General features: G+C 40.0%; 1 protein-coding gene across 3 annotated transcripts in view; it reads right to left on the reverse strand.

Annotated features, from left to right (window-relative positions):
- mcamb (melanoma cell adhesion molecule b) overlaps positions 1–25,606 on the reverse strand; it is a 38,600-nt gene continuing 12,994 nt past the window's right edge. Inside the window, exons 2-17 of one of the 3 annotated variants that reach the window (XR_008834900.1) lie at positions 13,412–13,536; positions 12,593–12,824; positions 11,481–11,551; positions 11,286–11,373; positions 11,010–11,189; positions 9,461–9,591; positions 9,238–9,373; positions 9,032–9,144; positions 8,318–8,459; positions 7,341–7,468; positions 5,948–6,089; positions 5,579–5,691; positions 3,494–3,535; positions 2,967–3,090; positions 2,018–2,129; positions 1–1,607 (exon numbers count right to left, since the gene is read on the reverse strand). Coding sequence is in view for 2 of the 3 variants with exons in the window: in XM_056441571.1 (XP_056297546.1) it covers positions 1,605–1,607; positions 2,018–2,129; positions 2,967–3,090; positions 3,494–3,535; positions 5,579–5,638; positions 5,948–6,089; positions 7,341–7,468; positions 8,318–8,459; positions 9,032–9,144; positions 9,238–9,373; positions 9,461–9,591; positions 11,010–11,189; positions 11,286–11,373; positions 11,481–11,551; positions 12,593–12,824; positions 13,412–13,536 (1,829 nt within the window). In the remaining variant the exon portion in view is untranslated. The remainder of the gene's footprint in view (positions 1,608–2,017; positions 2,130–2,966; positions 3,091–3,493; positions 3,536–5,578; positions 5,692–5,947; positions 6,090–7,340; positions 7,469–8,317; positions 8,460–9,031; positions 9,145–9,237; positions 9,374–9,460; positions 9,592–11,009; positions 11,190–11,285; positions 11,374–11,480; positions 11,552–12,592; positions 12,825–13,411; positions 13,537–25,606) is intronic. The other 2 variants (XM_056441571.1, XM_056441572.1) reach the window with 2 other exon arrangements.

Genomic DNA, 25,606 nt, shown 5'->3' on the forward strand with positions numbered 1-25,606 from the left:
TTCTTTTCATTTAACAGTCAAATCTTTATTTGGTATAATTTTCAAAATAAAACTACAAATGAAACCAATTTGTTGGCGAATCGGTTTGAACGTCATAAACGACATTAAAGGTACATTTCACAACTTCCCAAAGGCATTTTTTTTTTTACAGATTGCAAACATCCAAACTCGACCGACAGTGGCAGGAAGGGTGATTACGGACGATACCTGCACATCGCTGAGCAGCGAGCGCGTTGCATAATTCATTGTTGTACAAACATAATCTGCATCCTTGTCAGTCATTCTCTCTCCTCGGTCGTCATTGTCGTCGGTCATCATGTCTGAGGGGGATTATCACACGTCTCTGGGAACCAACAGATTTACTTCAAGATTCAGTCAAAACATGAAAAAATAAAATTCATTCTACAGAATCATGTCTTTTTTTCCTTTTGAGGGGAGTAACTTCATGCCATGAACCATATTTTACCCCAAATCTGTTCTTCCCTCATTCGAACTAACGCGGCGACAAAAATACTTTATTTTAAATTTTTTATTCACATACAGTCACATTCAACCAAAAAAACACCTGTTTCACATTAGTGAAAACAGAAATGCATAATAAAGAATAACCACAAATAAATCAGTGCACTGAACATTAAATAGAAATATAACCAAGAGAATTTTTAAAAATCTTTCAGGTTTTTATTTTATTTCTAATTACTAAAAGGCGTCTGTAACTTTTTTAACGTCCACTCGAAACACACAACACATCAAAAACTACAAATTAAAGAACGCTACAAATAACCACCTTCTGTCTCAAATGCTGAAAATATTATTCGACCCGTCTTGCAAAAAATAAATATTTCGCAATATAAACAAATGTAAGTGTGAAGACGAGAGCGTTATCTTTTATTTTTAGAGAAGACACAAATGTGAAAAGTTGTGATTTAAATGACCTAAATAGTTTGTTTTCGGGGCTTAAAGGCGTTGCTGTAACTGTTCAGTGTACAGATTTAAGCATAAACAGACCAACAAATATTACAAATAAAAACAAATAAAAACATCTACTTGTTGCATCCGAACTAAATAAAAACACTATCTGGTCTTTTTTTTAATTTTTTAATTTTTTAATTTTTTCTATTGTGTTATTTTTAAATAAAGAAATATATACATAGAATATAATATGTACACTTGATGAAGAGCTTGTTTCAGGATCGCTCTTCGGTGATTACTTTTTGCCTGAGGTGATGTGTAGTCGGGTATAATAAAAAAAACAGTCCGTGCTCAAATTATTGTTCTACAGACAATCAGCAGTTTACGAGGCCTTTGGGCCTTTCGGTCAGAACCAGACGGTCCGACTTTCAGATTTATTCTCAGAGTTACGGCACGGAGGGCTTAAAAATGACCCAAAGCTCGCTCCAACGGGAGGATTCGCTGGACGCGACGGACAGTTAAGCGAAAGCTGCAGCCACAGAATAACTCGAGACCGTTGATATTGACTGACACATTATAACTCTGGGATAAACGTGGCTGTGGTGGAGCCTGAAGGCATCGGCCGGTCTGAGCCTGAGAGGAGGGAACAGGAGCGTCTTCTCACGTCTGGACGTCCAGGTACGCAGCTGCCTTCACTGCAGATGGGAAACAGCAACGGTGGAATTAGAGCGCCGTCTTTATCGGTGTTCTCCTGAAACAGCCGAAGGGTTCTTCACTCTCTTCCCCGTTAAAAGGGTTTCTTCCTATTTTTTGGGGGGAGTTTTTCCTGATCTGATGTGAGGTCAAAGGTCACGGATGTGAGGTCAAAGGTCAGGGATGTCGTATGTTAACAACGTGTAAAGCCAAGAGGCAAATTCCTAATGTGTGAGATTGTGCAAAATAAAATAAACTGAATTTAATTGAATTGTTGGTGTAAACAGCTGATCTCTGAGATTGTAAACAAATGATATCTGACGTGTAAACAGCTGATATCTGATGGAGTAAACAGCTGATCTCTGATGGAGTAAACAGCTGATCTCTGTTGGTGTAAACAGCTGATGTCTACCTGGTTGCCGAGAGGTTGCTTCTCCCCGTTGACCCCGAGCAGAACGGCCTCCTCGGTGTTGTCGCTCTTCATCTCCACCACGATGTTGTCTCTGCCCGACTTCTCCTTCGTGCTGCGACAACAAATCATCAACAACACACATAATGCAACAGAATGTGTTTCATAGCTAAGATCTAAATGTACTTATTGGACACTTGAAGGCTGTAAACATAACACTCACATACTGTCCATGACCTTTTGAGTTGACCTTTGTTAATATGTAAATAATATTTACACTAATTCATTTTAAAAAAAAGGTTTTCCTTTAGCAGCTTTGTTCATGTATTTTAATTGTATATGTATATATATATGTGTATATATATATACACATATATATGTATATATATATGTATATATATATAAATAAATAAAATGTATATATATAAATAAATAAAATGTATATATAGATAAATTAAAAAAGTATATATATATACATAAATACAATTTATATAAATATATATAAATACAATTAAAATTATATATATATATATAAATAAATAAAATTAAAAGAATATATATTTATATATAAATAAATAAAATTAAAAGAATATATATTTATATATATATAAATACAATTTATATATATATATATATATATATATAACATATCTCCACCCTCTATAATCTGCTGGTTCCGCTGGTACACAGAAACAAATGGTTCTTAAATGGTTCTTTAAAAGCCTTTGTGGTTCTATGAAGAACCATCCCCTACTGAAGAACCATTTTTTGATTTGAGACACCATTATAGGTTCTTTAAAGAACTCTTTAAGGAAATGGTTCTTTAAAGAACCAGAAATGGTTCCTTAAAGAACCCTGGTTTGAAAGGTTCTTTGAGGAACCAGAAATGGTTCTTCTCTGGCGTCACTCCGTCAGAACCATTCCCGGGTCCAGACGTTCTGCCGGTACTCACAGGTCTTGCTTGCCGGACCGCCCACAGATCTTTCCCTTTTTGTACAGGAAGTAGAGCACGCTGCCCAAGATGGCGAGCAGCAGGATGCAGACGATGATGACGGCGATGATGACGCCTTTGCTCTCTGGTGGTGGAGAAGAAGCACAACAACAACGACAACGACAACGACAACGGGGTCAGTGGCTGTGAAACGGATCATCGGGAAAGAGGCGGCGGCGTGAGAGCGGGACAGTCGGGTTCGTCCAGGGGACCTGAAGGAAGGAAGTCATTCGGGAGCGAAGGAGGAAGAGGAGGAAGAGGAGGAGGAGGGGCGCTCGTGTACGACGACATGCACGGGGAGGAGAACAGCTCGGTGGCGGCTGGATGGTGTGTTCCATAGAGGAGGTCTGGTGAATGCTGGGAGATGAGAGAGAGAGAGGGAGGAGGAGGAGAAGTGGAGATGGGGGTGAGGGGGGTGCTGTGGAGAAGTGATGGAGGTGAAGGAGGTGATGGAGGTGAAGGAGAGTCTTCATCAGCGTAACACAAACCTTTCTTGACTGCCTCTGCTGAGATTTCACTTTGTGATTTGACTGAGAAAAACCACACAGGACAAATATCAGAGGGCGGCACACACACACACACTCACACACACACACTCACACACACACACACACACACACACTCACACGTACACATACACACACTCACACACACGTACACACACACTCACACGTACACATACACACACACACAAGTACACACACTCACACGTACACATACACACACACACACACACGTACACATACACACACACTCACACTCACACACACACAGTTCAGGCCAGTGGTTCTCAGGTGGACGTGGACCTCTGTAAACCTGAGATTTGTTTTCTATCTATTTAAAATGAGCCTCCACTAAAAAAAAGCCTTTGAAAATAGTTATTTCATAAATATTCAATCTACTGAATTGTATATATTATATTATATAAGCTGCGTGTTACACCTTCTTCTTTTATTACTCACAATGCTTTGCACTGGTCAAATATACAGTGTATTCCACATGGGAAACATCATTTAAATAAGGTTGAGAACCAGCGGGTTAGACCTCCAGCAGAAGACCTGGACACAATGAATGTTTCTTTTTTTTAAAGCGAAACATGGAGCCCGATCGGCCCGTTAGGTGTCATTGAGAGAGAGAGAGAGAGAGAGAGAGACAGAGAGAGAGAGAGAGAGAGAGAGAGCGAGAGAGAGAGAGAGAGACACACACAAGGCAGCACACATAGTGGGCGTCAGAAGACTCGCTGCATTTAAGCATCAGCTGCTTGCTAGAGTCACACTGACACATGTGTGTGTGTGTGTGTGTGTATGTGTGTAGTTGTGTGTGTGTGTGTGTGGTTGTGTGCATGTGTGTGTGGTTGTGTGTGTGTCTGCATGTGTGTGGGTGGTTGTGTACCGTGTGTTTTGTATGTACCCTGTGTATATATATTGTGTGTGTGTGGGAGTTCACCCCCCATCTCGCTAAATTATGTGTTAAATAAATTACTTTTTTTAAATCACATTTTCCCATGTCCAAAAGTGTGTGTGTGTGTTGTTTTGTATGTACCCTGTGTATGTATATTGTGTGTGTGTGTGTACGTGTGAGTGTGTGTGTGTTGTATGTACCCTGTGTATATCGTGTGTGTGTGTGTATGTGTACGTGTGAGTGTGTGTGTGTTGTATATACCCTGTATATACAGGACTGTCTCAGAAAATTAGAATATTGTGATAAAGTTCTTTATTTTCTGTAATGCAATTAAAAAAACAAAAATGTCATGCATTCTGGATTCATTACAAATCAACTGAAATATTGCAAGCCTTTTATTCTTTTAATATAGCTGATTATGGCTTACAGCTTAAGAAAACTCTAAAATCCTATCTCATAAAATTTTAATATTTCCTCAGACCAAGTAAAAAAAAGATTTATAACAGCTGAGTGTTTGTCAAGGCTCAGGAAACCCTTGCAGGTGTTTTGAGTTAATTAGACAATTCAAGTGATTTGTTTAATACCCTACTAGTATACTTTTTCATGATATTCTAATATTTAGAGATAGGATATTTGAGTTTTCTTAAGCTGTAAGCCATAATCAGCAATATTAAAAGAATAAAAGGCTTGCAATATTTCAGTTGATTTGTAATGAATCCAGAATGCATGACATTTTTGTTTTTTTAATTGCATTACAGAAAATAAAGAACTTCATCACAATATTCTAATTTTCTGAGACAGTCCTGTATATATATCATGTCAGTCTCTTAAAAAACAAAATAAAATTAATAATTTGTATTTTTTTTAAAAGACGACGTATAGAACAAATGAACCCACAGCATCGTCACGGCAACAGCTCACAGCAGACACTACGATGGATGTTGTAGAAACCAAAGTCATGAAGGCTGAGCAACACCCTGAGGACCGTCCGGTCACGCCTCCGTGGTGCGTTCAAGTGCTCCTCCTTTCTCTCTCTCATCCCTTCTGACTCCCAGAGAGAGAGGAGGTGTGTGTTGATGATGCTCACCTCCGATGACATCATCACTCAGGTCCTTTTCTAACGGGGTTTACAGGTCAGACATTTTCTAAACCCGAGGGCCTGTGGGTCTTACCTGTGCTGGAGGTAATGGGAGTACTGGTAGTAGTGGTGGCTGGTGTGGTGGTGTGTATTGCTGAAAACAGGTACAAGGCACAGAAGGGAGAGGGACACTCTTTGTTAGACACACTGGGGGGGGGGGGGGGGGAGGAGGAGGGGGACACATTTAAAAGCCGCACAGCCACACAACGTCACGGCGTCCAACAACACCGAATCCCCCAGGATGCACTTGGCCGAGCTCGACGCCCCCCCCCCCCCCCTCCCCCACCCCACCTCGGACACGGTAAACACAAACAGAGAAGTGACACCGACGAAGACGAGGAGGAGGACAAGAGGTGGAGACCGAACACGAAGGGGGGGAGGGGGGGGGGGCGAAGGAACTCACTGGCTTTGATGTTGAAGGTCGCCGAGTCGGCGCCGAACTTGTTGGAGGCGTTGCAGGACGCCGCCATGTCGCCGGTGACCGTGACGCTGACGCTGCTCTGGACTTCGCCCTCGTTCTCCGTTTCTGATGTCGAATTGAGGATCTGAGACGGAAAGAAGAAAGAACGGTTTATACGGAGGAAGAGAAAAGAAGTCCACCGGGTTCAGGTTTAAAGTCAGATTTAAATTAAAGTCAGGTTTAAAATCAGATTTAAAGTCAGATTTAATTTAAAGTCAGATTTAAAGTCAGATTTAATTTAAAGTCAGATTTAAATTAAAGTCAGATTTAAATTAAAGTCCAATATAAAGTAAGATTTAATTTAAAGTCAGATTTAAATCAGATTTAAATTAAAGTCAGATTTAATTTAAAGTCAGATTTAAATTAAAGTCAGATTTAAAGTCAGATTTAAATTAAAATCAGATTTAATTTAAAGTCAGATTTAAATTAAAGTCAGATTTAAAGTCAGATTTAAAGTCAAATTTTAATTAAAGTCAAATTTAAATTAAAGTCAGATTTAAAGTCAGATTTAAATTAAAGTCAGATTTAAATTAAAGTCAGATTTAAAGTCAGATTTAAATTAAAGTCAGATTTAAATTAAAGTCAGATTTAAAGTCAGATTTAAATTAAAGTCAGATTTAAAGTCAGATTTAAATTAAAGTCAGATTTAAAGTCAGATTTAAATTAAAATCAGGGCTATGTAGGAAGTCAACAAACACACATAAAGTACCCGACACATAAACTTGGGAAATAATTTGAATTCTAATAATTTTCTGGAGGTTTAAATTGCTTAAAATCCCAATAACAGAGTCTACGGCCCTCGGGAAGTTGCCGATGTCAATGATTCAAACTCTTTAATTAAATCAGCAGTAAATCGGTCTGTCAGCCGAGGTCCATCCATCCCGTAAGATGTGGAGACGTCTCGCTGGAGGAGAGAGTTCTGCGAGTGGATTTAAAAGTACGAGGACAGAAATATCTCCGCTCTATTCATATATCGTATATATAAATATATAGCGATCCATCTAATAGACGTTTAGATATTTAAAGTCTCGACCGAAATGGAGAACCACGCACTATTACCATCCATTCATTGCTAATTACCTTGAATAAATATCCTTAAAATGTCTATAAATACCAGAACACGGTGCAGAAATTCACCCCATCAACAATTCACACACAAGCTGCTCCTAATGTCCTCTCAAGTAAAACACATTTACATAAAAGAGGATTTAAAACACAATTTGCTGTTTTGCTGTCTGTTTTTTTAGCTAAATAAGACTTTTTTTATCCTGTAATTGTAACAGTGTGGATTGTTTTCTGTAAATCAGTCATGATTAACACATTTGGGAGAAACTACCTTTCCATCGGAGGTGGTCCAGGTAACGGTGGGAGTCGGGAATCCCCTGACGCTGCAGCTCAGGTGGACCGTGCTCTTGTAACTCTCCTCTATCTCGGTGTCGAGTGGCGTCGTAATCTTCGGCGCGCCTGCAGAGAGAAGAGCGAACGATTATAACTTTAAAAATTATTATTGACCAAAACTACTATAACTGGCAGACTGTCGATAAAAAACGACCACGCTGACCATTGAAATTGAAACTACAATAATAATGCGTTTATTTTATAAGGCGCCTTTCAAGGCACTCAAGGTCGCCGTACAACATATTAAAACAGTTCAATACAAAACATTATACATTATATTGTGACGTTTCTTGAAGAATGACATTGATTATAGACTAAAAAGCAATTTAAATATTAAATATTAAATATACACTACCGTTCAAAAGTTTGGGCTCACTAAAAAATTTCCTTATTTTTCAAAGAAAAGCATTAAATTAATCATAAATACCCTCTCTCCAGAGTTAATGTGGTAAATGACTATTCTCTGGTGTTTAATGAAGTCTCTACAGAGGTGTGTAGAGGCCCATCTCCAGTGTTCTAGTGGTACATTGTGTTATCGCCTTAGAAGACTAACGGAGGGGTAGAAAACCCTTTTTATGTGAGCGCAGCTGAAAACAGTTACGCTGGTGAGAGAAGCTATAAAACTGTTCTTCCTTTGAGCCACAAGAAGAACAACATTAATATTTACAATAACAATCATTATTTCTAACCTTGTCAATGTCTTGACTGTATTTTCTATTATTTTTACAATTAATTTGATAAATAAAAGTGTACATTTTCATGGAAAACTCAAATTTGTCTGGGTGACCCCAAACTTTTGAACGGTCGTGTGACTTTTCACCTCATGGTTCAATGCATTTCTTGAAGAATGACATTAATCAAACACTAAAAAGCAGTTTAAATATGAAATATCTGTGATGATATTGACATATTTACCCTCGACTTTGACATTCAGTGTCCCGCTGGTTTCCATCCCTTCGATGTCCAGCACATTGACCACGCACACGTACATCCCGGCCGAGTCGAACGTAGCGTCCTTCAGGACCAGAGTGTGGGCCTTTGAAACTTCTTTTCCATTCTACACACACAACGGGACACAAAAATCACACTTAACACACACACACACACACATAGATATGATGCAGAGGTTACAAGTCTACTGTTTTTTTAGTAGATCGAAAAACCATTTCTGGAACTATTTTAGCTGGAAAACTGATTATTTCACGAACGTTCTCTACAACCGATCAGGATTAAAATGAGGAAATAAGATTATATTTTTTGGTGTCCAAAAACACCCCCAAAAGTCGAATAAAGTCCAAAACTATTCCTTACAGACTTCCGCGTGATGACGTTCCACAATACCGCTTGAGTCTCCGCCTCCTGAAAAATGAGCCTACGATCCCCTAACCCAGCGGTTCTCACACTGTGGGGCGCATCCCTCTAGTGGGGTGCAGTGGTACTGCAGGAGGAAATGCAGAATGAGCTTTATTGAGAACCAGTAACCTAATCTGACACGGAAAAAAATATATATAGCGCAGACTGATCCCAAACTAAATCCCGTTGAATGGTCTTCTAAATATAAAATAAAAGATAAAAGAGACTAAATGTTGCCGCTGTCTTAGTGTCTTAGTGCTGTGCTGCGTCAGTGACCTTCATCCAGGATGTGCGTGTCTTCAGAGAAGAGAGGGCGTTGCAGGTGGCCGTGATCTCCTCTCCTTGGGCCACCACGGCGTCTTCGGGCATCACGACGGCAGGATCCAGATCTACACACACACACACACACACACACACGTCGAAACAGCTGGCCGGTCGTATTCGTGCTGGTCATATATGTCGTATCCGTGCAGATTCCTTACAGTGGACCGACACGCTGGTGTTTCCCGAGAGCTCCTCGAAGGTGTCCGTGTCCGTCGAGGTGCATTCGTAAACTCCGCCGTGGAGACGGGTCACGTTGTCCAGCAGCAGCACGTTGTTGGATAGAGGCAAGTTAACCTGCAAGAGGCCAAAGTGATGAGCGCACGGACGACCAGGAAGTAGTAACGACGCCCCTGGTGTGCACAAAGGGTTATATTTACTTACGCTTTTGTGCGTGATGGATAAGATTGAAGAAGGCATATTCCCGTTGCCGCGACATTGCAGCTCGATTGAGTCGCCTTCCTTGATGTTTCCCTTCGGCGACTCCACCCATACACTCACCGCCGTGGAGGGGTCTGAAACCGAGAGCGGCAACTTCAGGTGTCACGGTTGTGGTCCGACATTGGATTTTTAAGGTATGTATATACAGGGGCGTTTGTAGGATTCAAAGAAGGGGGGCAATGACTGTTTTTGTTTCGCAATTATTTTGGGGGGGGGCCTCGGATATCCATTGTTAGAGACATCATTTCAGGGTCATAGTGATATTTTATGCTCATTTCGACATAATCCCTGAGATAAAGATGAACTAGTTCAGTTCAAATATACCATTCAATGGAAAAGAATATTCTAATAATATCTATTAATGCTAAGAATAGAGAGATGTCAATAGTTATTTCCCCTAATATAGGCCAAACGACGCTCCTGTATATATATATATATATATATATATATATATATATATATATATATGAATATATATATAGAGATTTAAAATATATGTAAAAAATTAAAATATATATTTAAAAAATGATATATATATATAAATGAATAAATAAATATGCATAAATATGTATATATTTCTATAAATAAATAAAAAATATATACATATACATAAACAAATATATATATATATAAATGTATATATATATATATACATGTATATATATAAATGTATATATATAAATATATATATATATAAATGTATATATATAAATGTATATATAAATATATATATATATAAATATACATTTATATATATATAAATGTATATATATATTTATATTAGGGCTGTCAATCGATTAAAAAAATTAACTAATTAATCGCACATTTTGAAATTCATTAATCGCGATTAAAAGTTTTTTTTTCTTCTAAAGACTAAATCTTCTAAATGAACGAGTAATCCCTTCAGACAGCGTGTATTTTAAACACTTGTTTACTTCACACAGAGCTGTGTTTTCAAAGAGGCTCCTACATATAAAGTGCCAGCGAGGTATTTAATATCGTGGATGATAAATTGTTTCTTCAGTGAAACATCCAGATTAGTAAGAAAAGGTGTATTAGAGACCCCATTGGTCCTGTCATCTTTAACATTGAACAACAGCAGAACAAGTGGCCTTGGTAAACTGACAATATGTCACGTGACCCTCTGGAGGCTGGGGGCATTTTCTCGATTTTACAAAACATGTAAATTCACCTTTTAAAGTCTTTTACATGTGACACATCCCAGTGTTTCCCCCACCATTCTATCAGGGTGAGGCCCTCTGTTTCTCTGTGAATATCGAGCAGCAGACGGGAGGAAGGAGGCGGACTGCCGCGGCTTGACACTCACAGGAGTGCAACAACTTCAACGACACCGGAAGTAAACAAAGTTGCGTTAAAATATTTTAGTGCGTTAATCGCGGCCAAATTAATCGCATAGATTAACGCGTTAACGCTGACAGCCCTAATATATATATATATAGAGAGAGTATATTATACAATGTGGGGTACTCACAGTACACAGTGATGTTAATAGTGTTGGTCTCGGTCATTATTTCGGCTCCGGGAACAAAGTACTTGACCTCGCAGTAGAACAGATCGTCTTTGTCCTCCTTCACCACCTTCATGCGCAGCTCGCTCTTGACGGAGAACAGACCGCTGGATTCGGTGGTGATGCTGGGCAACACCTTCACCACTGGAGAGAAGAAGAAAAATTGAGGGATTGAGGGATTGAAAGAGGGAAAAAGGCCTCGAGGAACGTAGCGGAGGTGTCGATGTCGATCCGTCTCACCATCGTGATTGCCGCGCAGCGGGGTGTTGTTTCTGTACCAGGTGATGTTCGGCCTGGGGTAGCCATTTTTGACCTCGCAGGTCCCAATCTGCAGGAGAGAAAAATCAAAATTCAAATAAATGAATTGTAGCCCGATAGCCAGTACATTTATTGTTCTACTTTTCTGCCTTTTTATGAGTCAAAGCAATTGTTTACCTTGGATGGGCCGTCTTGGTTGACTGAGATCCCCGTTTGGACTCCCTCAATGTTGGGAAGTTCCGGTGACACTGCAGAGAAATTAAGCACTGAATTAAGATCTCGAAAAAGCTAAATTTTTTAAGAGAAAATGTCTGTCTGTGTGGAAACAGTGGGAGTAAAACTAGTTTTAAGTGGGTTCTTAAGATTGAGCTAAAACTGAAGTTTCAACATCTGAAATGGCGTTATTTAACTATAATATGATTTTACTGGAATTCTAGAAGAAATAAACTGTACTTATACAATAAAGTGCAAAGGGCGGGAAAAAAAATGTCTTCAAAATAAAAGTTGTGAATGAATATAAATGGAAAAAGCTAAGCTAAAGTAGCTAAAGCGAGCTATCTGACTTATTTTATGACACCCATTCCCCCAGAAGCCACCTGTTCTCTGGTGTTGTGGACTTTGTATGTTTTCCCTTGTTCCTAAAAAAAAACATCTCAGCTTGAATCTGACCAAACACTTTTTTTTTTTAAATTAGGCATTAAATTAAGATTTAGAAAAAAATACATTTTTAAAGGGAAACTGTCTGTCTGTGTGGAAACAGTGGGAGTAAAAATAGTTTGAAGAGCTAAAAAGGAAGTTTCAATGTCTGAAATGGCATTATTTAACTATAATATTATTTAACTGGGATTCTAGGGGAAAAAAATGAACTTATACAATAAAGTGCAAAGGGCGGACAATTTTCTTTTCAAAATAAAAGTTGTGAATGACTATAAATGGACCGGAGGCGTCGGAAAGCTAAGCTAAAGTAGCTAAAGCGAACGCTCTGACTTATTATATGACGCCCATTCTCCCAGAAGCCACCTGTTCTGTGTGTGTTGTGGACTTTGTACGTTTTCCCTTGTTAATCAAACTCTAAAAAGAAACATATAATCATTGACTTCTTTAAAATAACTTCTTAAAACAATTTTTTTAAAGAACCGCTTTTAAGTGATGTCGTCCTTTTATGCAATTCTGTGGTTCCCCTAATCTAGTTTGTCTGTTGTTCTTTTATTTTGTATTTTAAGATTCCATTTGTTTTCAAAGGTGCTATATAAATAAAGTTATTATTATGATCTCAGCTTGAATCTTACCGAACACTCTGAGCTTGGTGCGTCCCTCCCCGGTCCCCTCCGTGAGCCCTTTGATGAGACAGATGAACTCCACCTCGTCTCTCAGCTCCACGTCGCTGATGGTCAACACGACCTCTCCGGTGCCGCCGGTGCCGCTCACGCTGATCCGGTCGGTGAACTGCGTGCCTTTGTCCACCACCTTCATGGTGGCGTCCTGGTAGTAGATCTTCTGCTTCTCGCCCGACAACGTCACCTAAAAGAAAAGGTGAGAGTAAACCGGCATCAGAAATACACCAGGATATATATATATATAAGAAATATAATTGTGCCCCTGATATCACGAGGAGAGGCACAGAAATGCCCCCATAATGTCCTCCAATAATTCTGGTAATTTAATAACGTTTGTTTTTTGTCTTTGTTGTGTGTGTCCTATCTGTATTGTCTGTACTAGGTCGGTACACAAAAAGAATATCTTAATATAATTTTGAATTATGAAAAAAATGGTTGTTAAAAGAATTTAATTACAATAAATAAGCACAGAGAATTAAGAATAAAATGTAATATAATTGTCTGATTTATGTTTTCTTTTTGTTTTCTGTTAAAAAAGATTTTTAAAAACAGTTTGAATCTGTAGACTACTGCCTAATAGTCTTATTTTTGCCATCTTTAGGAGAATTGCTCATAGCCTAAATAAGTATAATTATAATTTTTTCAAAAAGTGCCCCTGGATTTCAGTCAGCCCCCTAAAAAATATGTAAATTCCTACCCTGGAGTAAACACGCACATGAAAACACACTTTGTGTGTGTGTGTGTGTGTGTGTGTGTGTCGATGAAACTCACATAGAACCACTGGATCATTATGCCACCGACGCCTTCGGACGACGTGAACATGCAGCTGATGGAAACCGCTTCTCCCCTGAACGCCTCCACCCGGTCCATCATGTTCACCTCCACGTCGGCCGTCGCTGGAAACGAGATAGACAATATATTTATAAATATATATTATTATATTGCATTTATTTCGGTGGCTAAATTATATATATATATATATATATATATATATATATATATATATACATATTTGTTATTGTATTGGTATTGGCATTTATTTCGGTGGCTAAATTATATATATCTCTATATATAGATATATATAATTATATATATATATATAAATATATATTATGATATTGCATTATTTCGGTGGCTAAATTATATATATATATATATTATATTGGTATTGACATTTATTTTGGTGGCTAAATTATATATATATATATATATATAAAAATATATATATTATTGTATTGGTATTGGCATTTATTTTGATGGTTAAATTATATATATATATATATATATAATTATATACCGGCGTGAAGCCAATATAGACCGATCCGGTCAGCCAATCAAAACTTCAACCTTCATTGAACTGAATCTGAAACGGACGAATTGTAACAGCGGCTGAACCTCGAGGGCGACGGCCGACTGACGATCGCCGCCCTCACGAGAGAGAAACCGTGGCACGCACACACAGTGAAAAAAAAGAAAAGAAGAGAGGAGAACGTCACGCCGGGTCAAAGGGAAGAGCGAGCGATGCTATGACAGGAATGAGAAGCCCACCCATGTCCACATTAATGTGCCGCATTCCACCATGTCACCCTCTGCCGCAGGAAGAAAGGCTCAATTTACAGGCGGCATAGTAGCCCCACTGTTCCTCCACGCTCCGGCTCCCATGGACGAGGTCGGTTTGTTCCCCTTCGAGGGTCTACGGCAATCCTACTGGTCTAGAGGAAGACCCCCTCTCTCTCTCTCTCTCTCCCACCGAATACACGTTTAACCCCAGTAGATGTTCGAGATGCCAACGAGCGCTGTCGTGCACGAGGTTGCCAGGTTTAATTTCGGCTTTCCTGACTTCGTAGTTTACGTCAAGAGCTGCTCAGAATAATGTACATGTGGTTGGTCTGAGTCCTGCTGTGACCTTCTTTACCTTCTTTACTCATTCATTCATTCATTTGAATCCCAAGAGGCACGTCAGACAATACACAAGAAAACACAAGAACACACAAGAAAACACAAGAACACACAAGAAAACACAAGAACACACAAGAACACACAAGAAAACACAAGAAAACACAAGAACACACAAGAAAACACAAGAACACACAAGAAAACACAAGAACACACAAGAACACACAAGAACACACAAGAACACACAAGAACACACAAGAACACACAAGAAAACACAAGAACACACAAGAAAACACAAGAAAACACAAGAACACACAAGAACACACAAGAAAACACAAGAACACACAAGAACACACAAGAACACACAAGAACACACAAGAACACACAAGAACACACAAGAAAACACAAGAACACACAAGAAAACACAAGAACACACAAGAAAACACAAGAAAACACAAGAACACACAAGAAACACAAGAACACACAAGGAAACACAAGAACACACAAGAACCAACAAGAACCCACAAGAACACACAAGAACACACAAGAAACACAAGAACACACAAGAAACACAAGAACACACAAGAACACACAAGAAAACACAAGAACACACAAGAACACACAAGAAACACAAGAACACAGAACACAAGACACACACAATAACACAAGAACACAAAATAACACACAAGAACACACAAGAACACACACACACACAAGAACACACAAGAACACACACACACACACACAAGAACACACAAGAACACACAAGAACACACAAGAACACACAAGAACACACACAGACACACACAAGAACACACACACACACGAACACACAAGAACAGACAAGAACACACACAGACACACACACACACACAAGAACACACAAGAACACACACACAATAACACAAGAACACACAAGAAGACACATGAACACACAAGAACACACAAGAAGACACACACAATAACACAAGAACACACACATGAACACACAAGAACACACACAGACACACACACACACAAGAACACACAAGAACACACACACACAAGAACACACACACACACAAGAACACACAAGAACACACACACAAGAACACACAACACACACAAGAACACACAAGAAAACAGGAGACACAGAACACACAAGAACACACAAGAAATATAACACACAAGAACACACAAGAAACAAGAACACAAGAAAACACAAGAACACACAAGAACACAAGAACACAAGAACACACAAGAAAACACAAGAAACACAAGAAACACACAAGAACACACAAGAACACACAAGAAACACACAGAACACAAGAAAACACAAGAACACACAAGAACACACAAGAAACACAAGAAAACACAAGAACACACAAGAACACACAAGAACACACACAGACACACATGAACACACAAGAACACACAAGAACACACAATAACACAAGAACACACAAGAACACACAAGAAAACACAAGAAAACACAAGAACACACAAGAACACACAAGAACACACAAGAACACACAAGAAAACACAAGAACACACAAGAACACAAGAACACACAAGAAAACACAAGAACACACAAGAAAACACAAGAACACACAAGAACACACAAGAACACACAAGAAAACACAAGAACACACAAGAACACACAAGAACACACAAGAAAACACAAGAACACACAAGAACACACAAGAAAACACAAGAACACACAAGAAAACACAAGAACACACAAGAACACACAAGAAAACACAAGAACACACAAGAACACACAAGAACACACAAGAAAACACAAGAAAACACAAGAACACACAAGAACACACAAGAACACACAAGAAAACACAAGAAAACACAAGAAAACACAAGAACACACAAGAACACACACAGACCTCTGGTTCAGTCTCATGTCAACCAGACCAGGATTTATCTTACATTGTTTATTACTTTATAATAATAATAAAATGAATCCAGGACTATTCTTCTCAGGGTGTCTTGTGAGTTTTCATGGAGAGACACACACACACACACACACACACACACACACACACACACACACACACAGAGTTCCGCATGTGAGCCCAGATTGGAGCTCGGTTCGTTGTCGTCACCTCGAGGAAACACTGAGCTCCTCCTCTCGCCTTCTGTGGGAATCCCATTAATGCACTTCACTAACTTTGCTTCTTCCCCTTTATTTCCCTTCTTTCCCCCTTCTCCCACTTCTTCCCCTTCCTTCCCAAACTTCCCCTTCTTCTTCTTTCCCGTCATTCCCTTCCTTCCATTTCTTCCCCTTCTTCCCTTTTCTCCGCCTTCTTCTCCTACTTTACCTTCTTTCCATTCTTCCCCCTTATTTTCCTTCTTCCCCTTCCTTCCTTCCCTTCTTTCCCTTCTTCCCCTTCTTCCCTTTCTTTCCCCCTTCTCCCACTTCTGCCCCTTCGTTCCCAATTTCCCCTTCTTCTTCTGTCCCTTCCTTCACTTTCTTCCACTTCTTTCCCCTCCTTCCCTTTCTTTCCCTTCTTCTTCCTTCCCTTTCTTCCCAATCTTTCCCTTCTTCCCCCTTCCTTCTTCCCTTTTCTCCCCCTTCTTCTCCTACCTTCTTCCCCTTCTCCCCCCTTATTTCCCTTCTTCCATTTCTCCCCCTTCCTTCCCAGTCTTTCCCTTCTTCTTCTGTCCCCTCCTTCCATTTCTTCCCCTTCTTCCCCCTTATTTTCCTTCATCCCCTTCTTCCTTCCCTTCTTTCCCTTCTTCCCCTCCTCTTTCTCACCCATCTTTCCCCATCTCTCCCCCCCTCTGTTTACATCTCAACCCCTTCTCTCTCTCTCTCTCACCTGCCTCTCCCTCGGCCCTGTGTGTGTGTGTGTGTGTGTGTGTGTGTGTGTGTGTGTGTGTGTGTGTGTGTGTGTGTGTGTGTGTGTGTGTGTGTGTGTGTGTGTGTGTTGCTGTTTACCACCGGCAGCTAATGGAGCTGGACGGATGCTTTCCTGTTAAAGAAATCCAATTAGCCTCTCCGACGCACACCGTTTCCTGGCCATTAGCGCTGACTCACTCCCACCCCCCCCATCCCCCCCCCATCCCCATCCCCCCATCACCGGACTTACCGACAGCGAGAATTGGGAAAATAAAACTCTGATCCTCGAGTTCTCACCGGACCGAATGTTTCACAAACGTCTTCCTTCGCCTCGCCCGTCAGCCGGAGTCTGTTCGCTCTGATCAAATCTCATTAGTAACTCGAGCCGCGTTCGTCTCGTCCACGAACCAATCAGAGCGGCCGGTCCGCTCCGAGGCCTCGGGTCGATGTGGGATGAGTCCGTGCACATTTTGATAACGGCTCTAAATCAGTGGGACCGAATCCAGCCGAGCATCCCCCTCACGCCGAGGAAGCCTCTTCGCTTTTCATGAGCTCCCCAATATTCTCTCCCCCGAGTGTGTGTGTGTGTGTGTGTGTGTGTGTGACCATGAGATGACGACAACGATTTCACGTGCGGACCGTGTGATGTCCACGAGAGAGGAGAATGTGCTCTGCACACCATCGTAAAATATCTAATGACCCCGAGGAGAGGAGGAACACAGAGATGCTCAGATTGCTCCAGGGGAGGACATTTAGATATTTATTTTTTTAGGGGGCAGTTTTTGCCCCACTGACTGAAAACCAGAGGCATTTAAAAAGAAATTGGGGGCACTTTTTGAAACTTGAGAAATAACATTTAACTTTTGTTCAAAAATAATAAATATACTTATTTTTGGCTTTCAGGATATGAGCAATTATCATGAAAATGGCAATAATAAGACTATTAGGCAATAATAAGACTATTAGGCAGTAATAAGACTATTAGGTAATAATAACACTATTAGGCAATAATAAGACGATTAGGTAATAATAAGACTATTCGGCAATAATACGACTATTAGGCAATAATAAGACTATTAGGCAATAATAAGACTATTAGGCAGTAGTCTACAGATTGAAAGTGTTTTCTTAGATTTTTGGAACAAAAAACAAACAGAAAACATAAATCAGACAATCATGTTCAATTTTATTCTTATTTATTTATGGTTATTTATTATTAGAAAAAATGTTTAACAACTATTAACAATTATAACTTATTTATTAGTTTTTTTATAATTCAAAATTATATATATATTTATTTTTTTACATTTATTTTTTGTGTACCAACCTAGTAGAGGCAATACAGATAGTAAACAGAAAACAAAGAACAAAAATAAAAAACAAAACGTTAAATTATCCAAATTATTAGAGGGAATTATGAGGGCATTTTGATCTCAGGGGCAACATTATATTTCTTAGGGGCAGCTTTGCCTTTTGCCTTCATGTATTTCCGACGCTGGATTGCTCTCACATCCATCCAAGAAAAGCAAAACATTGAGAAGGTCGGCATCACTCGGCTGTTTACTAAATGTGGAGCCAGCAGGTGATTTGTTTAAAGACTGGAGGCAGGGGGATTAAAAACGCTTACAATAACAACATTGATTTATGTTTCCCCACAAATACGCAGAAAACATAAAACATACCTTAACGGGCGAGGAACCATATATGGTCATTTCCGCACAGTGTACAAATGGCGTCAGTGAGTTCAAGCATCATATGGACTTTAACCAGCCAATCAGCACAGATCCCTACGTCACTGCACCCGCCTTTGTGGCATTCGACCAATCAGCAGAGACCAGGTGCGAGTTCGATTTTCTCCTTTTTCCGAATCCCGGAAAAAAGACGATTTTTGGACGATCTCTCTCCAAAATGTCGGTCTAAACAACTGAACTAGCCACGGTAAGTTGATGAAACTCACACGTTATGCTTGAACAGTTGTGCTAAGTGATTACATGCGTCTTGTTTGTGGACGACTTAGTAAAATGAGTGAAATTACGGCATGAAAAATATGGGCAGTATATTTGATCATACGCCCGGTTCCTGTAGAAACTAGAATTGATATGAAATGACCGTTTTTGGACATATGCCCTCTGCAGTAACAAGCCATACTTAGTGTATTTTCTTTAAAAATAAGGCAATACAGTTTAGGACTTTATGTTTAATGTTGTTAAAGTGTTGTATAACACTATACAGTGATTCAGAGAGAACCTGAACCCTTTTCTAGAAATATTCAAGCTATAAATAATGAATATGAGTGATTTTTGCCAGATTATGACCTTATAACAGTTGTTTTATTGCAGTTGACCTTATAGCCGTTGTTTCACCGCAGCCATACCCCAAACGGTTCGATCTGACCCTCTTCATGCCAAACACCAGACCTGCAAGTACTGCAGCAGGAAAGCCAACATAATAAGATCAAATGTGGTTTGCAGGGTCTGCAAAGTCCACCTGTGCATAAACACTGCAGTGAATACGTGGCCTAATGTTGTGGCCTCATGTTGTTGATGAGTATCTTGACTGTTGCAGAACCAGCACGTGTTATAATATTTGGATCTTCAAAAAGTGATGTTATAATATTATGAAATACATGTTACTTTCACCTTGTATGTTTATTTCTTGTATTTCTTAATATATACACTTTACCATTTCTTTACCACAAACGGGCAAAGAACCAAATATGGTAACTTCTTCTCTTTTTTATACCACAAACGGGCAAATAACTAAATATGCTAACTTCAACTTTACCACAAACGGGCTAGGAATTAAATATGGTAACTTCTTCTTTTTGTTGTACCACAAACAGGCAAATAACCAAATATGGTAACTTCTTTTACTTTCCACAAACAGGCTAGTACGGTAACTTCATTGATGTTTATTTTAAAACAGTATTATTATGTCCTCCAATAGCACTCTAGTGTTGACATTATTAATTTCAAAGTATTTCAATGATTGCCGTATAAAGGGTTAAAAGGGATATTTAGCTTAGAATCTGGGGTAACAACAAGCATACGCGCAAATGCAGATATTCTTCTATTTTAATTAGTATCAGCAGTTTTTCCTCAACAGAATTCAACACCTTGGTCGGTCCGACCCCCCCCCCCCCCCCTTCCACACACACACACACACACACACACAAAACACAAAAAGGGCGGATTGTATTCGAAGGCACTTAAAGATAAATCAGAATAAGCCCGTTGTAAAGAGAGAGCAGAGCCAGAGAGGATTAAATCATCTCAAGAGAGGGTGGGGGGGGGGGGTGAGTCATTTCAAAGACATTGTTGTGTCTCCAATGAAGTCGAAGCCTTTTGTAAGGACACACACAATCAGTTTCTGTCTTTTGGAGAGCGACGATAACCAAAAGGTTCCTGCCAGACTCTAGAGCTGTACAATCTCTTAATTCCTCCAGAACAAGAAAACCTCCGATAAACAGAGACCAACTATTGCCAGGTGGACCAGCAGACATCAGGGCCCTTTATCGTGAAGCATCCCGTGTATTCCTGACGCTTCAGCCCTCCCTCTGTCTCGTACAGTAGACGAGATGAAGCATGTGCGGTTCTTCAAAGGCTGGAATCTGTTTGGACTCTCTCTCCCCGTGAAGGCTTTAGCCCGCCTGCACCTGGCAGCCGGCCCGGACCCCAGATGGGAGAGGACGTCCACCTTCTGCACATTAAGCGGCATTCACACCAGATTATCATCCTGGAGACTCTCTTTGTTTAAATTGTACATTAATCTAACAGAACGGCGGCGCAGGTGGAGAACACGGTGCCCCGCGATTATTTATGGGAATGTGGAAACGTTTCTTTTTCCACCTTTTGTCTTTGTGTGTGACACAAACAGGTGTCTACAAAAATACCATAAATAATACTATAAGTAATAATATAAGTAATACTATAAGTAATACTATAAGTAATACTATAAGTAATACCACATTTGTTGCTTCATTGGTGCTAAAGAAAAGGTCAGAAGGTCGCCAGAATGACCCTTAATATCCAAAGCAACACACACACACACACACACACACAGTGTGAGCTGTACTCACTGACCTGACCTTGACTCCTTCCCTTCATGTATTATTACATGGTATTCAAATGTTTCAGAGCACATGACATACATCCTACTCAGCTATGTTTCCTTCACTAACCACTTAGTTCAAGCAGCCTTTCTGCTCTCTCTAAAAGGAAACACCTAGTCCAGAACCCATAGGTCTAAAACACAGAGCAGGCAGTTCTGAGTCCTGATAGAACTGGTTTATTCTATTCTTCTAGAAACAAAATTGTAAGCTTATTGTATTAATATTTACATGCCGGAGATTCCCCTGCTTAGACTCTTAATTCATGTTTAATTTACGTCTGGCATGTCTCCCTTTAGAAAAGGCTGCACTGAAATCACGGAAGGACGAGCGCGCGTGTGGGTGTGTGTGTGTGTGTCAGGTGATCACACAGCTGAGAAACAGTATGAGCACATATAGAAGGAGAAAGACAACATGTGGGAGCACAAGTAAAACCACACTGAGAACAACAAGAGCCGTATTACATTCAATTATGAATTTCATATTTTCTCCCTGAAACAAAAGCATGCATACCCCAGTGTGTGTGTGTGTGTGTGTGTGTGTGTATAACATTGACCCAAACATTTCCCCTCAGACGTGCCGAAATGAAGCGACATGTTTCCAGTGCTGTCACATCTAAGAATAACAATGGCCTATCGGGCTTGTTTGCTTACATGATGCAGCAGAAGTACAGAGCGCTGACCCGACCGGCACCGCAAATAGAAACTGTGCTTCAGGCTGAGCCGGAGAAGAGGGGAGCATGGGAAAACCAGAGTCCTCCGACGGATGTAAACGTGTCTAATGAGACATCAGCTCTCTGATGGAACCAGCTGCCACCTTCAGTCCACAGTCGCCTCATGAAGAGGAGGCTTATGACGTTCCTCTTTATTAATGCTTTTAGTTACACGGCTGAATCAGGTTAGCTCCTAGATAGTTCTTACACATGTTGACCAATGGATTTCCATGACTTTTCCATGACTTTAAACCAAATGTTCATGACCAAACTGAAATCTCGGTTTATACATGAAAAAGTGAGAACATTTAGTATTTAAACAATGTGAATTCCAAAGCATAATGTATACATTAAATGAAACAAATGGCCAGCGAACTTTCCAGTTAAGGTGCTTGCGACGCGAAGGAAAAAAAATTGCGCCGCCAGCGTCTTTCTTTCAAAAACGTATTAATTATTTCAAACTCGGCATAAATGAACATGTGATTATAATAAATTTCCATGACTTTTCCAAAACTTTTGTAATTTTTTTACATGACTTCCAGGCCTGGAAATGACCATTTTTAAATTCCATAACTTTTCCAGGTTTTCCATGACCGTACGAACCCTGTAGAGATGCTGCTATAGGCTGCTGGGGGTGTTTTAGGATCCACTGAGCACCTCTCTCCTCATGGATGAATTTACATCTCTCCATCGCACATTATTAACTCTGCTTCCTGCCCGGAGTCGTTGTGACTTCACGTCTCAGAGGGTCCATTCGTAATTTGTGCTATACAAAATAAACTAAATTGAATTCAACATGGGGGGGAAAAAAAGCAAGAGTGTCACACCGACGTCACAGGTAGCGAGGTGCAGGAGCTCATGTGCAGAGGAATCAAGGAGTCAGTGTAGATAAAAAAAAAGGCGCTCTTTAATGAGGCAAACGTTTCCACTCAAAGAACAACAAAGTCCAAAAAGGGGGAGGCAGAGAATCGGGGTTCAGGGCAGGCAGGCAGGATCAGGTAAACGCACGACACGCAGGACGACGGAAAAAAGACAACAATCCAGCAACAGACAAGGGAAACAGTGGCACAATATATAGGGGGGTAAACAGGTGTACGACATGGAAACAGGTGTATGACATGAGACACTAACGAGACGAGAGTGGCTGAGGGCAGGTGCAGGGAATGACACAATCAAGGAGACAGAGGAGACACAGAGAAGACACAGAGGAGACACCGAGTACACACAGAACAGAACCTTACAGAGAGGGAATAGAGAGAAAAAAGAAAGAGGTTGTTTGGTCCTCTGGTATTTATCACACTGATCCCTCGAGGCACACTTACAGTATCTTGCAGAGATAAGAAAATGTTCTCCGGCTGGAGTGAGAAGAGGAAGAGAGGGAAACTAGTGCTGCCTGTACCTTCCACCTTCATCCCTCCTGACAGGCTGCAGGATGTCAATGTTGTTACTTGAAAAGGCGATTCATGCCAAAGATATTTGTACCTGTTATTAAAATCAGGTGAAAAAGAAGATGCATTATAATTCTGACAGTGTGGCAGTTACGGCCTTGAAAATTGTCGAACCTTTAAATATTCATATTAATGTAGCTCTGTGTGCAAGATGTGAAAATACATAATGCATGAAACATTTAACAAATATTATGCCATGTTCACTTATTGTATAAGTGCACGCTTGAATATTTAAAGAAATATATACAGTAAATGCTTCAGCTCATGGTAGTTATTGAGATGACTTGTTATTGGCATAACTGACATAACTCAGCCTGTGAGAACAGTTGTGAAATGTAACCATTACTTGTTATGCTTGTAATTATTAGATCTAGCTTTTGCAAGTTCCTAAACGTCATGATGACGAGCCCCTTTATCTGAATCTGGAGGCAGATATTCTGAATATGATGTATGTGATATTGCCAATCAGGATAATAAATGTTCAAAAATTCAAATTTAAGAGGAAAATATGCACTAAAGAATAAAACATCTGGTCTCGACCATCAAATACAGCCGATCACGTCTCCTGGAAGATTCTTCACCGACATATTTGAGGGATGGGAAGACGCAGCCAAATTCTGATCCACCCTCCACGGACGGGTTGCCAGAACAGAAGCCCCACTCAGTGCGGGTCGCCTCGGCTCGGCCGCATGGCGGGAAAGAATGTTGTGAGAAACTTTTTTTTTTAAAAGGCCTCGTCGCATGTTCATCAATCAAATGAGTCGTGTGACGCACCCCAAGGCATTTTAACACACACACACACACACACACACCCAGGGCTCTTGGCTTTAATCAGGACTCTCTGTGACTCATGAGTCCCCCAAACAGATCCTGACAAAGCAGACAAAATAATCCAAAACACTGCAGCAGGCTTTAGAAAAGTCATAAATATGCATGATTTCATGCAGCCATTATTTCACACAATTTTTTTTTTAAAAGGCTAAAAATCTTGTCCGGAGTAATTCTGCAGATGCACAGCGCATCGTGGTATTGTTAAGGATCTTTTCCAACCCCTCCCACACCGGGCTCGTTCACCATCCATCAATCAATCAAACTTTTATTTCAGACTCAAGGTCCAGATAGTACAACACATTAAAATATGATAAAATACAGAGAAAATCACAAGTAAAATACATAGAAAACGAGAACGGGCACTCGGTAGAGCGCATACCTTCGCATATCACAAGATTGGGCATTGAATTATTTCTATCCAATTGGCATTAGTTGCATGCCAATTGGATAGAAATTGACCGCGCTATGGTAAAAAGAAGATTTTGACCTTTTCATGACCATGACCATGACCTTTGACCCGATCTATCCCAAAATCGAATAAAATGATCCCCGGATAATAACCAATCATCCCACCAAATTTCATGCGATTCGGTTTAATACTTTTTGAGTTATGTGAGTAACACGCATACAAATAAATAAATAAATACACGGCGATCAAAACATAATCTTCCGCATTTTCAATGCGAAGGTAACAAATGCTTTATACATAGACATCTGTACCGATGTCTCCACATCTGGGTTCTGGTAGTACTAAACTTTATGTTTGATAAAACCATGATGATTTCATTTTCGGAGTCATCATGTATACATAAGATTTCTTAGGAAATGAAATATACCCGCTTGTATTTAATCCTGTTTGCTTGCATTAGCGGTCACCGGTTATCCAGGCTTTCTTGTATTAACGAGGCGTCTGACCGTCCTAACGTTGTGTCAAGAGGAGACGTTTTTCTAATCCGAGTCCTGTTGCTATGACCTTGAGCCGCCGGGTGAATGGTTATATTCCCGCCGCGTTGGCTGCACACAGAAACTCTCAAGTGGAGAGCTCCAAATAGAAATAGCTGCTAGAAACCCGACTCTGACGAATCACAGGAGCTTCAGGTGTGAATGGATCGAGATGGGTAAACCAGATGTAGAGGGT

The sequence above is a fragment of the Pseudoliparis swirei genome, chromosome 20, assembly GCF_029220125.1.
Source record: "Pseudoliparis swirei isolate HS2019 ecotype Mariana Trench chromosome 20, NWPU_hadal_v1, whole genome shotgun sequence".
NCBI lineage: Eukaryota > Metazoa > Chordata > Actinopteri > Perciformes > Liparidae > Pseudoliparis > Pseudoliparis swirei.